This window comes from Pempheris klunzingeri, chromosome 3, assembly GCF_042242105.1.
Source record: "Pempheris klunzingeri isolate RE-2024b chromosome 3, fPemKlu1.hap1, whole genome shotgun sequence".
Classification (NCBI taxonomy): domain Eukaryota; kingdom Metazoa; phylum Chordata; class Actinopteri; order Acropomatiformes; family Pempheridae; genus Pempheris; species Pempheris klunzingeri.
In genome coordinates, this window is record NC_092014.1 from 4295465 (window position 1) to 4310392 (window position 14928).

The 14928-nt window shown below is 41.1% G+C and overlaps 1 protein-coding gene across 1 annotated transcript in view; it reads right to left on the reverse strand.

Moving 5' to 3' along the window:
- LOC139222893 (voltage-dependent T-type calcium channel subunit alpha-1I-like) overlaps positions 1 to 14928 on the reverse strand; it is a 140155-nt gene that overhangs the window by 74725 nt on the left and 50502 nt on the right. The window contains exons 5-7 of the mRNA XM_070854797.1: positions 9397 to 9556; positions 2981 to 3323; positions 1784 to 1876 (exon numbers count right to left, since the gene is read on the reverse strand). Coding sequence (XP_070710898.1) covers positions 1784 to 1876; positions 2981 to 3323; positions 9397 to 9556 — 596 coding nt within the window. The remainder of the gene's footprint in view (positions 1 to 1783; positions 1877 to 2980; positions 3324 to 9396; positions 9557 to 14928) is intronic.

The window sequence follows — 14928 nt, forward strand, 5'->3', positions numbered from 1 at the left end:
ATTCTTAAGCTCCCTCGCTCTTCTCCCTGCTTTACATCTCTCCTTCATTTCATTCCATCCCTCTCCCCTCTATTTTCTCTTCCATTTCATCATCCCTTTTCCACTTTTAACTCTCCACCAACTCCTGCAGCGAGGCAATTTAAGGGGCTTGATGTAGAAGATTATGTCCCACGACAAATCTGCAAAAGAGTGCGGGAACGCATCCTTTTCTCTGTGTGTGTCTATAATTTTGTTTTCTGAAATAACTGGTAACTATTTGTAAGACGAGCGGAGCTACGTAAGCAGGGATGATAGCTGGACTACGGAGCACGCCATGACACTAAGATGATACTGCCTTCCAGGCCAGAGGGGAGAGTCATGGCAGTTTAGCTTCAGCTGATAGGATGTAGAAATAAAGCTGGGTCACTGCCGAGTATGTGCTCTTTGCTGGGATGACAGTAGGAGTTAAAGGCAGCTTAAGTGTGAGTTAGGTCAGAATTAGAGAATGGTGTCGCCTGTCATGGGGCTCAGCAGATTTATGACAGCGTAGCCTGATACCCACTGCAGGGTTTGGTGAAACATCAAAACATCATTTAACATAAATATTGGGCTTTCAACGTTTTACTGTGTATTAATAACCACGTGTCCTGTATATGTGTGTGTGTGACTGAGAATAATGAGCAGAGTGACAGATACATGAATGATGCTCAGTATACAGCTCAGAGATGAAGGGGGGGGGGGTGAAGGAAAATAATCAGATGCAGAGGGTGAGGCAGAGAGGTATGGAGGAGGGAGGAGTGGAAATAAGTTTGAGCAGAGTCGAGGATTGATAGATGGCAGGAAAAGGTAAGAACGGTAGGGTGGTGGGGAGCAGAGACTGACAGATTTAAGGAGATAGATGTAGAGAGTAATGGAAGAAGAAATGAAGGGGTACGAAAAGAAGGTTGTGTTTGTGAGACAAGCCGAGAGGAGAAGGGAGGCAGAGCTTGTGTCTGAATCTAAAGGCAGGCAATTAAAAGTATAATAAAAAGACAAGACATCCCCTGGGTTGATGAAGTAACCAGGACTGGCAGTCACACTGCATTATGATAACACTTTCACACACACACACACACATCCTCTCTCACTGGCTAAAAAAGAAATAGACTGAGGGGAACATGCATCAACGCTCACACACAGAAGCATACACACCCAATGCGGCACACATACAGAAAGAAGCTAAAGGATTGGAATTAAAAAGTGTTTTATCAGAACAAAAGAGGATTCTTCAGGGATTTCAGCTCAGCTTTCACTCTGACAGCCTTGTGCGTGTGTGTTTCTGGATGTGTGTGTGCATGGGTATGCAGGTACATTGAGACAGCTTGGAGGAAATCTACATGTAGAATGTATAGATGTAAGTATATGAATTAGCTGTCTGCAGGAACTACACCCTCGTTACGTGTGTGTTTATTAGTAAGCATGTACCTGTGTGTATTAGACCTAAACAATATCTTTTCCTCTTAACAACAAGTGGGATCGCATTGTTATTTTCATCATGTTAATGTTCTAAAATTGACTTAATCCAAGTATGTTTCAATTAAAAATTAACAAAATTAGTTATTGATGTTTTGGTCTAACAGAACTGAAGAGTTTTGACTGATGTAGTGCCAGTGGGACACAGTTTGGATTATTTTATGTGCGATTTTTCTTAACAAAGAAATCTGAAAATATCCTTACTACAGCATTACGAGGATCTTTATATCAACCACATCACCCAGCCCTCTGCACACTTCCTGTACTGTGTGTGTGCATGAGTGTGACTTACGATGATCAGTAGGATGAAGTAGATGAAGTTGTAGAAGGAATGAGCATCCATCACATAGTACATGATCTCCACCCAGCCCTCCAGAGTGATCACCTACAGTCCAGGGGAGAGGCGATGGTGAATAGACAATATCAGCATCCATGGAAAGCCTGCTCTGACGGTTATATACTCCGTTAAAGGAGCAGTGTGCTCATCTGCTTTCTGACGGGACTGTTAGATGAGAAGATTGATACCCCTCTCATGTCGCTCCGCTGAATGAACATAAGGCTAATGCCAGCAGCCAGTAGGCTTAGCATGAAACAAGAGGAAGCAGCTCACCTGCTCTGTCTGAACATAATGAAATCAACGTCTACAGCTGGTATATGAGTGATGTTTTATCTTTCCTATGGGTTATTGTGTGTTCTGGATTATTTTTTTAGCTGGGAACTGCATCTTACTGGTAAATGATCCCTGCAAAGAAATAGCCTCATACAAAACCCTCGGTAAAAAAAGTGAATTGTTGTTTTAACAACTTGGTGTATGTATGTATGGATTTAACCGTCTGCCTGAAAGGAAATAAAGGTATTTCCCAAAATGCTCAACATTCTGTAAAGTACAGAGCTTAAATACAACTAAGTAAGTTTTATTTCTTTCTGTGTGGTTTTTTTTTTTGCCTCTTCTCCTGCTCACGCTGTAAAACTACAAGTAAATCTAAAATTATTTCTGTGTTTGCCCTGAGCTGCCTCCTGCTTCTGCGTTTTGTGCGACACAGAGCTGCACGTGTTTCCTCCTCACTTCGATTGCTGCTGTCTGTGAGAAGATGAGTACACTGCAAGCTTCTTACTCCATGAAACTATTTGGAGTAACTCATCCAACAACTTAAGCACACTGTAAATGTTCAAACATAATTCACACCATATCATGAATCATGCAAGATTGCAGAATATTGAGTGAGAGTTTCTCCCTCGCTACTATTGTCTAATGCCTGCTGCTTGCTCATGTGGAGATTCATGAATCCTTAATTTCATATTATTGAATCGTTGGGTCTCTCTCTTAATTAAATGGTGTTGCTCTTTATGGAAAACATTTGTTATGAATTAGCGCTATATGAATAAAGACTGATTGATTGAATCAGAAGGTAGTTAACAGGTGGTTTTGGACCAAAAACAAAGCAGTCTGGTTGGTGGTGTTTGGTACCATGTTAGCCACATTTCCTACCTGGAAGATGACAATCCAGGCATAAGCAATGTTGTCAAAGTTGATGGCTCCTTTGTGGGGGTTAGTGTGCCCAGTATGACACCTGGTGTAGTACCGGTTCCAGTTGACGCAGAGCCCCGCTACACTGATGCTGCCATTGGCCAGAGGCTCGGGGCTCAGGCCCAGCGACTGGCGGTACAGGGCGTCGTCTTTGTCTAGGCAGCACGCCCTGCCTCCTTCACGGCGGGCCGGCACGTCAGAGCAGGACATGATCCCGTTGTCGATTGGCAGAGAGCAGATGAAGGGTCGCTCGTCATCCTCGTCAGCCATGTAGTAAGGCCGAGGCAGACTGATACCCGAAGCACTGGAAGTGTGAAAGCAGAAGGTTGTGAGCGATCACCTACACTAAAGTCATATAAAATGTAAATGAGCAGCACACAGTAAGTACACTGGGGTCAAAAAAAATGAAAATGCCATCAGTGTGTGTATGTTTGTGTGTGTGTGTGTGTGTGTGTGTGTGTGTGTGTGTATTCATGCTGGTTTATTATGAGACAAGAGCAAAACATCTTGTCCTTCATGGCTATTTCCAACATTTGAAAGTAGACAATATAATCACAGATGCAGAGATGAGTGGATGAAAGGGTGGAGAGTAACAGAGAGAGAGTGGAGAGGCAGACACACAGATAGATGATTATGTTTGACACAAGAAAACAACACAAATGAAAAATAAGCAGACATGCAGAAAGGTTCTATACTGATACTGCGACACGTTTTCCCAGACGCATTAAGCTTTTAGAGTTTGTCAACCATCTCTGTCGTATGTGACTGATCATTTCCTGTAGCTTTTATGGTGTGTCTGGCATTGTTGGCTGTGTTCAACACACGTCTGCCACCTTCAGAGGGATCATGACGAACCGGTAACGACGGCAGTCTGCAAGAATTGACTGATTGACTCTTCAGCTTAGTGAATCACTCACAGACATCTACTTACATTTCGCCTCTGCCCTTTTTCTTCCTCCACAAACAGGCAAACAAATACAGGCTGAAAAACACCAGTGAAAAGCATAAACTTTATGGTGCTGTCCAAGCACAGACCTCCAGCAGCGTGACAAATTGGTTTGTTTTGTTTGTCTTTCTGTGATATTCTTTGGACTTCAAACGCAGAGTACCCGACAACTGTATTCTCTCTCACACTGCCAGAGAACATACTGAACATGCAGACCAGTGGTCAGTTGGCTGTCAGTTGTAGTTTTGGAAAGGTCTTAAAGTGCAACCCTTAACATAAGTCTGATTTTGAGTTTGATCAGCTGGTTTTGTCAGTGTTATTTCTTTGCGGTGTGCTAGAACTTTCTTTTTTTTTTTTGGTGCGCTAGAACTTTTACAGAGACACAAAAAGAGCTTTACTAGGCTGCGTTAAATGAGTTCCAGTGAGAGTTGCAAGTTCAACTTTTTGCAAGGCGTAAGAAGTGAATAAAAAAGAAACAAGAGGAAGACAGGGACAAAGCAGAGGAAGACATAAGATATACGAAGGAATGAAGGATATAAAAAACAATGAGAAATGCTCAAAGCATAAATGTTGTAAAAAAGAAATAAAGACAATGAGGGTAGAAGTAGAGGGCAGGAAGGAAGCTGGAAAAGAAACAAAAAAAAATCAAAAACTGAATCAATAACTGAACAAAAGGAAGGCAAGGCAGGGAGAAGAGAGACAAACAAGAATATGTGTGAGGCAAAAAAGGAAAAAAAATAAAAAGACATTAAAGGTGTTTGCCTTGCCATTACAAAAAGAGCAGGGTACACGCAAAAGACAGGGAACAGTAAAGCTCGGTGTGATCTCACTTTAATCCAAGAGTGGGTTGCTATTTAAAGGGCACACCGGAGAAAGAGATACAGATGAATGCCGGCGGTGGTAAGCAATTACATCTGACCTGGTATTTGAGAAGGTTCACAAGGAGCGGCATTGCGAGTACTACCCTGTCTCTCACTCTTTGTCACAGTCTTTGTCTCCTTCACTGACTTTCTATCTTTACTGTGTTGCGCTGAATAGAAGCTATTACATGAGTTAACTTTCCAGTGTAGCTGGTGTTCTGGTGAGAATCTCCATAGCTGCATCCTCTCATCTCATTTGCAACTATTTTTGGCTGATAGGGCCAATGAAATTTTCACCTAAATGTGCCTGAATTATGTGTTAAGCATCCAATAAATTCATTTTCATATGAATTTAAGTACCACAAGCTTAGACAGATACTGTCTAGTTAGATGAGTAGATCAATATCACTCACATCTGTCTGTTAAATATAAAGCTTGCTGCACAGTAAGCTTGGCTCTGTCTAAAAGTAAAGTACTTTATCCTCACCCAACTCTGGCTAAATGTCATCAACCCAGTTTCCACCAGCAAGCGGAAAAACCTCTAATAGTTAAAGAAACAGCATCAAACCCATTCAGTGTTGTTTGCTCTCCATGTGGCGCTCTCTGTGCGTCAGCTAGGAAGAAAATACCTTTCAGTGTGTGTCTGTGTGGATGAGCCTGTTTCCAGATTTCCTGCTGATCACCTGTGACTTCTGTCATTTGTAATTTTGTCTCATTGCCAACCAGAGGCGTGGGAACAGCAAGCAAATGTCAGGAAAACGTGACCGTCCACCCACTTATTCTGCTCGTCTTCCAATCACACACACCCCACCCACTAGTCCCCACATCTGCGTGCGACCAAGCCAACATCCAGCAACAGCAGATATCACAGCCCAGCTCATTATCAGATTGGACAGCGGGCTTGTGTGTGTCTGTATACTGAGGTGATTACGTTGGCCACCAGACAGTGTCACACAGACAGCAGTCATTTCACACCTGAAGAGACGTTGGACTCCTGACAGCCAAAGACGCCGCATCCAAAGACGTGTGTTTTATAGCTGCCGCTCTTGTTCGGGAAGCACTCCGCCGTCTGATTTACAACCATCACACGTGGTTTGCATCAGCTTTAGTGATGAAAAGAAATCCGTCTGTGTGCATGTTTTACCGACGCCGGATAACATTACTGAAATTAACTCAGGTGGGTCAGGACATCCCATGATTACATCCCCTCTCCATCTCTGTATTGGTTTCCATGGTGATGGCCTTCCCCAAAGCCTCTCATCAGATCATTATTTTTTCTCTCTGGCCTCGTCAGTGCAAACCGCCATCCAGCCCACTCCTCCGTGCAGCCAAACCTGACTAATCAACTGCTTGGCTGTGGATTTGGTCTCTCCGGGCTCTTGCTCTCCACCGACCGAATCCCAGTTATTGTCTCAGCTCTGCATTCTCACAGTGGTATTAGCTGTACTCTTAATCATAGAGATATTTGGGAACAAACAACACCTGTTAAGCTTCCAGCTCCTAATCCTGATTTTTTTCCTGGTACCAGGGGATATAATTCATCACTGATTGGTGATTTTGTTTTTAACAAATTAAGAAATGACCCTGCTGTCCCACATGCAACTGAACAAATGTCCTGCACAACATTACATAAACACATAAGCTAAGATGGCATCAAAACACATGTGCATACAAATTAAATGATTAAAACCTTGTTTAAAATGTATCTTGTCTTGTCTAATTTAATTTCATCAGTTCTCTTCAAGGTGGATTGGTGTGGTGAAGGAGGTGTAAGAGTGATTTTCTAGGGTGAAATTAATATGCAACTAAATCCATTCCCAGAAAGTACTAATTAAAGGGAAAATGGAAGTGTACAAGTAGTATGCTTCCAAGTATTTCTTTATTTCAATCAATTGCTGAACTAGCATAGTCATGCAAAAATCATATATGGAGGATACATTTTCAAGTGGAGCAGTTCCTTTGAGAGAAGTGCTTCTGAACTCAACACAGCTATTCAAACTCAAATAATTAATAATAATCTATTTTCCCCTAATTACTGTTACCAGACATACATATTTATTTCCAGGAAACTTCCCAGACAATGATCTGGAACTTTGGACTAATAAAACAAAGTCCCCACAGAATCACATTAAATTGATGGGATATTCAAACAAAAATATTTTAAATGTAGCGTGAGAGAAAAATATGTTATTGCAGTTCTCCAAAGCAATATTGTGGTTTGAATTTCTTTCTGTGAATTCAACTGTGTATATTGTACCATTACAAACTACTACAATTATGCATTATGATGATATATAGCATGTAATGGTATAAATATCTCCAGCACTAGAGATTAGCCAAAAGCTCCTCCAAGGGGACAATACATACCATCTTATCTTTGCAGAGTGCAGTTTTGTATTTTGGGAAACTATTGCTAAAGCTTGCTAAGTTATTGTTCATAGCGTCACTTAAATTGTGGTGTTGCGATTTAAAAACTGGTCAAAAAAAGATGATTAATTTAGCCTTCGTGTCACATCATATCTCATCTATTAAGTTATCTTGCAAGGGAGCTGTGGTGTGGGCCATGGAGCGTGAGAATGTAATGAAAACCAGCTGTGTGAAATCACCAAATGATGCACAGTTTTGTGGATAGAAGTTGAAGGATATCGACATCTGATTGACAGCCGTTGCCTCCGCTGCTCTGCACAGACAGATGCAACACGCAGTCTGACACACAAACACACACAGTGTGATCCCTGTATCACTGAACAACATGAGCACGGAGCGTATCAGTAGCCTCCCTGAATCAACAACAACTTTTACTCTTCTGATTTTGAGGCGACATGACAGAAGAGTAATTGAATTTCTGACTCTTGCACCAAAATAAACAGCCCACAGCCACTGAGATACACAACATTAGTCTTTGAAATACCGTGCAACTCTCTTGCAACGACAACGCTCTCATGCATGCACCAAAATGAGATTTCACTCCAAAGAAAAGGAAACAGGACAAGTGAAGAGGTGAAAAGGTGAAAAGATATAGGTATAAAAACAGAAAAATAGATCCAGGTGTCAAACTGCAAAGGTTAGACGTAGGTTGGAGGATAAAGGTACAGTACGTCTGATTCATGTTCTTTATCAAAAGAAATATTATACGATTAATCATTTGTTTCAAACTCAGACTCATCAAAATGAGCCAAGGCCAATGAGTCTGAGTTTGAAAAAATAATTAATCGTGTCATTTTGTTCTTGATAAAAAAATGAAAACGGGTCCCGAACACCACACAAGGGGAAGCAACGTTGCTCCTGTAAAGCAGAGTAGGTCTGCTCACTGTTACAGTCAATAAAAAGCAAAAGCAGCATGTGTATACATTCATTAAACCTTCAGTAGCTACAGCAGCATAGAAGTGCTAATGTTAGTTAATGACTGAAGTGCTGTAATGATACTCCGCTAATGTTCGCTCAAAAACCAGAAACATTTATCTCCTTTCAAGCTCCCTGAGTTATGAGTGTAATTATTACACATATCCCAGGCACAACCAGCCTGAAACTGGCAAAAATCTGAAGCTGTTTCATGGGAGCACAGCTGTGTAGTTGTCTGACCCTGGTCAGAGCGTACCGATACTTTGATATGATTGGCAGGTCAGTATTTGATGGGCGGGGCTTAGTGAAGGGTCAGTTGTAAACCATGTGAGATACCTTTGCTCCGAGGTTTGGAAAGAGAACACTGATAAAATGTTCCTCATTCCTTCAATAACAAAAGGCAAAGGAAGAAAAACCACACACACACACACACACACACACACATACATACATACATACATACACACACACATACACACACACACACATACATACACACATACACACACACACACACACACACACACACACACACACACACATACATACATACATACATACACATACATACATACATACACACACACACACACACATACATATGCACACATACATACACACACACACACACACACACACACACACATACTTACACACACACACATACACACATACATACACACATACATACACACATACACACACACACACACACATACATACACACATACAGGGTCTTCTCTCCACACTGAGCCTGATCCACTCTCTGTGGGGTTTGCTGAAACTGAGGGTTGAGGGTGTTGACAGGGCTGCTGGGGGGAGTGAACGAAAAAGAGTGTCTGTTTTTAATTAGGTCGCAGAATTTACTCTGAGATAATGATATTTGCCTTGTGGAAATTTTGGTTTGCAATCAGCATCATCATATTAGAAAGCAAGAGAGAGAGGGTGAGAGAGAGAAACTTCATCTCTCACTATGGTAATATCGGTAAATTGAGTAGATGATGTAATTAATCTTCTACAGTCACGTCGAGGGAGGGCAGGTAATGAGAGGAGACGTGGCAGACCCACGGAGACACACACACAGACAATCTGACACACTTTCAAGCTGACAGACCAACACATCACAGATCCTCAAGCATCAGGTTGTTTCACACTTGGTTTCCCTCACGCTTTCTTTTTCACACACACTCACACACACACACACACACACAGAGCAGGGGGGGACTCACAGTGTGAAGTTCTCCTCCGGGTAGCAGCGGTTCCTCAGCAGCCCCGCCCAGAGCTGCACTCCGATGATGCCGAAGATGAAGAAGACGAAGAAGCAGAGGAGGAGGACGTTACCCAGCATGGGCAGAGTGTCCAACAGCAGGTTGACAAGGATACGCATGCCTGAGGAGGCAAACACAAAAAACACATAACTCATTTCTTATCCTAAATGTCACCCTTCCCTACTCTTATCTTTAAAACAGGAGGAGGGTGATTGTCTATCTGGAGTTGTGACGCTTTATTTCTGCATTAGAGGTACAGCAGGAATTTAAAATGAATGAAACCAAACATTGTTACCAATCTTCTACCAGTCTTACCACTGCCCAACAGATTTAAAAGACATTAAAGATTTAGCTAGTTGTATCCTCCTAATTCAGGCAAAAGATAATTGCATTTTCTTCCCCACTTCTAAATGAGCTGTTGTGATGAGACAGCTTGTTGACCTGTCGATGCACAATGCATCGAACCATTAGTTTTTAACAGAGGCAGCCCCTGAAGAGAAACACAGCTAGCCTACCATCACGTTAGCCTGGCTGAGATCCTGACAATTCAGCTTTCATTCATCAGCTGAAAATACCAAACTGGCTGATGTGTTTAAACAGCCACCAAAGAATTTGTAACATGCTGCCTCAAGGTATGAGTCAAGTATCAAAACTAAGTCATTTGAGCATGTGTTGAATTCACTTCTCATTTGTCAGTGTGTTTTTATAGTAGAAATACACAAACACACACAAGGATGCATCTGTAATTTGGGCACTTTTACACCCTGTTAAACACACACACACACACACACACACACACTCATCAAGCTTCATATTTCCACCTAACTACCTTTTGCTCCCTCTTTTTTCACACAGACACACTTTCTCTCATCCCTCCCACTCTTTTGCTCACGCAGAAATTAACACATCACACTGGCATTTCCATATAAGCCGTTGTATTATCATAATTAGCTAATCAATCCCTAATCTCCACGCTAATTGTGATACCACGGCCCATTACTTTGGCACTGATCTGTATGATGAAACTAAACTAGGGGTTAACTTGTATCTGTAAAATAGATGGAGGATTGATACAGCATTTAGCTGACTAATCAAGGCTAAGCGGGTAGGCGGTTGTCAGACCTTCTCCCAGGGGTCCCGACAAATGACTTAATGATTTAAGATGTTTTAGTGTGAAGACGCATAAGACAAGAACAGTCTATAAGGACACCTGGAAACTTGACAGATGTATATTTCAAAAAATAAAACAGAAAGAGCACAGCTGCATTTGTTAATGTCATATATATACAAGAATCCTCAGCGATGGGTGAACATTTCTCATTTTATATCTCTGTGAGGGGAATGTTCTTTAGCAATGCAGGAAAAAAAGAAACTTAAAAGAAAATGCACCTTTTTCATGAGAATTTAAATTGCTTTTTTTTGTTTTTCTGGGAAAGATAGAAGATATCCTTCCTCTTTCATCCTTTTAGTATAAACACAGACAGGCACTGACATGACCTTTTGTGAACTGTAAACTGAGCTTAGTCTGGATTTTGGATGTAAATATTTAATGACTTACAAGCATAGAATTCTTAACCCCCTTCTGCAAGTCAGGGCAAAACATACATAAGGTGCCCAGAAAAGCATTTCTACATCAGTGCATTGCTATTAATGGCCTTCTGTTAGTGATTATTGTCTTTATCTACACAAAATGCCATTCAAATCAAGTTAGCGGATCTAAATCCAACTATATTACACTGAACTGGTGCCAAATATTCCACATCACAGAACTTGATTTCCTTTGAGAAAGTTGAAACAGACATCTTTTTCCTCACAATGATTAAGTCTGTTTGAAGTCAGCGGCAGCTTGCAGTGCTGCAATAAGACAAATGGATGTGAACATATTAACAATCAATCAAAAGTAATAATAGTAAACTTCACATAACACGTTACCAAATGCAAAAAACCTACTCACACAAAATAAAATGAGGAAACAACAAGGCTAAAAGAGAGAAAAAAGATAAAACAGGGATGAAACAGCACACAAAAGCTTTAACAGGTTAAAAGAGCGATTAAAAGGTGAAAAGAAAATTGTAGTAAAAGCGAAATTAAAGTCACTTAATTGGAATAATAGCGTAAACCTGGCTGTTTGATCATGGGCTATTACAAAGTTTTAACCAAATAGAACAACAAATGTTTGTTTGATATAAAAGGCAACTTTAATCATCAATCATCAATTACGGCTGATGGAGGGAGCCGCTGCAGATGGAGGCAGGGGAATGAGCAGAAGAGAAAAGGGAAGGAGCAGCATGCAAACGAGATTAGAAGTGAGAATAAATATAAGTGAAACGAGAGGGGTGGCAGAGAGAGAGAGAGAGAGAGTCAGCTGATGACCGTTACCTTGGCTGCTAATACAGTCTTCTCCCACAGGGGGATGTGGGTAATGTAGTAAACAGTCCCAGCCCTTTAAGCTGTGGCCAGTGGGAACCAGACCTGGATAATTTTCCATTAGCGCCCCATTAATTGACTCTTGTGTTCACTTTCACTGAGTGTGCGAGCAAATTCAGTCAGTATGAGCCTACAAACGTAGATATGCAAGTGGCTTTGCAATAGCAATGGATGCTGGGACACAAAAACACAACCAGTGTTTGTGTGTGTGTGTGTGTGTGTGTGTGTGTGTGTGTGTGTGTGTCCATGTGTTGGTGTGTTAGTGTGTGTCTGCATGAGCGAAGCACTCTGTGACTCTGTTTGTGTCTCTCCAGCAGCATGCAGATTGAATTACCCCTGAGATGAGCTCTGTGGTAAATTGTCTTTAATAAAGCAGTGAATTGCGTCTTTATTCATCCAACAAATAAAGGCGAGTGAAATGACTGTCTTTGGCAGCCAGAGTTGGTGTAGTGCACAACTGTGTTTGTTATAAAGTAACCCTCTCCTCCTCTGGCCACTGTGGCTGCTGATTTACAAAATAATTTGACACTTTCAGATTTATGCTGGTAATAGTCCTGTCAATATTTGATAAAGCATAAGTGAGCCACTGAATACCAATTCAAGAAAGCGTTTACGTTTCCCCTGACGGGCTCCATTATCACACAAACGCTAATGTTGGATGATATTGGATGACTGAAAGATGTGATAACAACATTTCTTAACATTCAGTGCCACTATTTTCTGAATTATTTAGTTCTACATTATCTGTGCAGGGCAACTAAAACATGTTTAAGTGTTAAATTTAAGCCAAACTGTACCAGCTTATATATTATTAATGCTTCTCCTACTGTGACACGTCAAAAGATCAACTGATTGACTTTACCCATAATAATCAGACATTTCCTGCCCCCCCCGAGTCCTAAACGTGAGATTTGTCTGCATTACTGTCTGACATATTGAAACTACTCACTTACTCTAAAAACCTCAAAGGGATAGTGCATGCAACCACGATGGCTTCAAGTGGTGTACGTTTGTGTGTGTGTGTGTGTGTTTTGTTACGTACCTTTGACTCAAGGTCAGAGGAAATGTGCAACATTGGGATTTATGCCTTAATCATAAACAGCAGTTCATTTAAGTTGAAGACACATGAAAATGTGTGTGTGTGTGTGTGTGTGTGTGTGTGTGTGTGTGTTTGTGCATGAATGAATGAGTGCTGGACTAGTGCTGCTTGAAATGAAATAAGTAATAATAAAAATAATAATTAAAAAACAAGCGCAGGGGTTGTATCGCCCCTTCTTTTTCTCAAAGATCTAATTATCTCCCTTTTCTCATCTGATCTTCCGCTCTTCCGTCCTCACTGTCCCTTCCTCATTCTATCTCCATTCAGCCGACGACTCCTTCCATCCTTTGCTCTGCTCTCCTCAGCTCTATCTATCATCGTAATAACCTACTCATCTGGGTGCCCCCACATCTTCCCTCTCATCATCCCTCTCTTCCTCTCGTCCATCTTCACCTATCCTTCACGGAGCTGGATAATTCCCTTTTCCCTCTCTCGTTTTTCTCTCTTTCTGTCTGTTTTTATCTCTCCTGTCTCACCTGCCTCTCCCTCTCTTTTATTCTTCCATAATCCAAATACCACGTCCTTACTGAAATGTTGCTGTATGAGCCACAAAGAACACACCAATCCAGTGCGAGGGGATCTGAGTGTTACATACACACCTATTCGACACATTTGCCTTTTTTATTAAAAAGGAAGCTCAGTGAATAGAAAAAAGTCACCTCCGCTCATAGAATTACCAGATAACAGCTGTAAACATGGTTTAGACTCTAATGACTTATCATTGTTTGTTTCCTTCCCACAGAGAGCTGAACAGAGCAACCCATTCAAAGGCAAATTAAGTCCACCTTACACACAAACACTGCCAGCCATTAGGGATGGAGTGAAAGTTTGAAAGACAAACCTTTGTGATGCAAAACTAACAAAGTAGAATGTTTTTTCGTAATGTTAACTTTTGTTGAACGTCTGCTTTGTTACACCAAGGACTGCAAAGTCAACAAAGTTTGTTTTTCCTCGTCATAGTGTCTGCTGAGCACAACCAAACAAAGAGAACTGTTTGTCAGTGCATTCAAATGTGAAGCATATGACTGATGCAAAACCAATAACTACCCACAAATGATTTGTCATCCGTCTCTTCCATAGTTAAAGCCTAGTTAAGGTCACGGTTCTCTATACTGGATATCTGCATCTCAGACCAAGACAAATGGTTCATTGTTCACTCATTGTGTAGTGCTAACTGTGACTTTGGTTCTGTGCTATTAGCTCAGGAATTTAGCTGAGTCTGTCGCTGGGCAGCAGCTCTGATTTATTTATAGGCTCAGTTTTGCTGCACTACGGGTTCATTCACTGAACAGAAAACAGAGAAGCTTGGATTAAAACACACAAAGAGGGAGTGTGACTTCATTCTGTAGTTGGATCGCTGTTACTACTACAGGATCTTTGCACAGCAAGTACTTGTTTTAATGCCATCTGAATGTCATGCAGAGAACCTTTAAGGTTATAAGAATGGTATTGGTAACAACTGTTTTAGTGTTTTGTATGTATACTTAGTATCGAAAAATACTGCAATTACGCAATTACGGAGGATGGGGGGGTGGAGTCTGCATAAGACATGAATGATGCAAAGCACATAATTGGTGAGAACAGAGTGAATTTAGTGGGTGATAGAAGAAGGATCCAAAAAGGTAAATGCAATATTCTTGCTGTCTTTTCACCTGAATGGACTTGAACAGAGAGACAGATGAAGTAAACTCAAGAAAGAGAGACAAAAAAAGGGGTAGAATGGCCAAGACTTTAAAAGACACAGAGAAGAAAGAGAATTAACAGCGTTGGATATGATCACCACACAAAAGTGCTCTTGATTCCAGGTACATTGGCGGCAGACATGTATGTGCTGTGCATGCCTGCATATTCAATAAAGAAATAATCTCTGTATAAATCATGTGCCGCATAGAAACCAGCACATTTCACAGTAACGAACAAAATTTGCTTCACCTGCTTTTAGAAGAAGAAAAAAAATAAATTGCCTG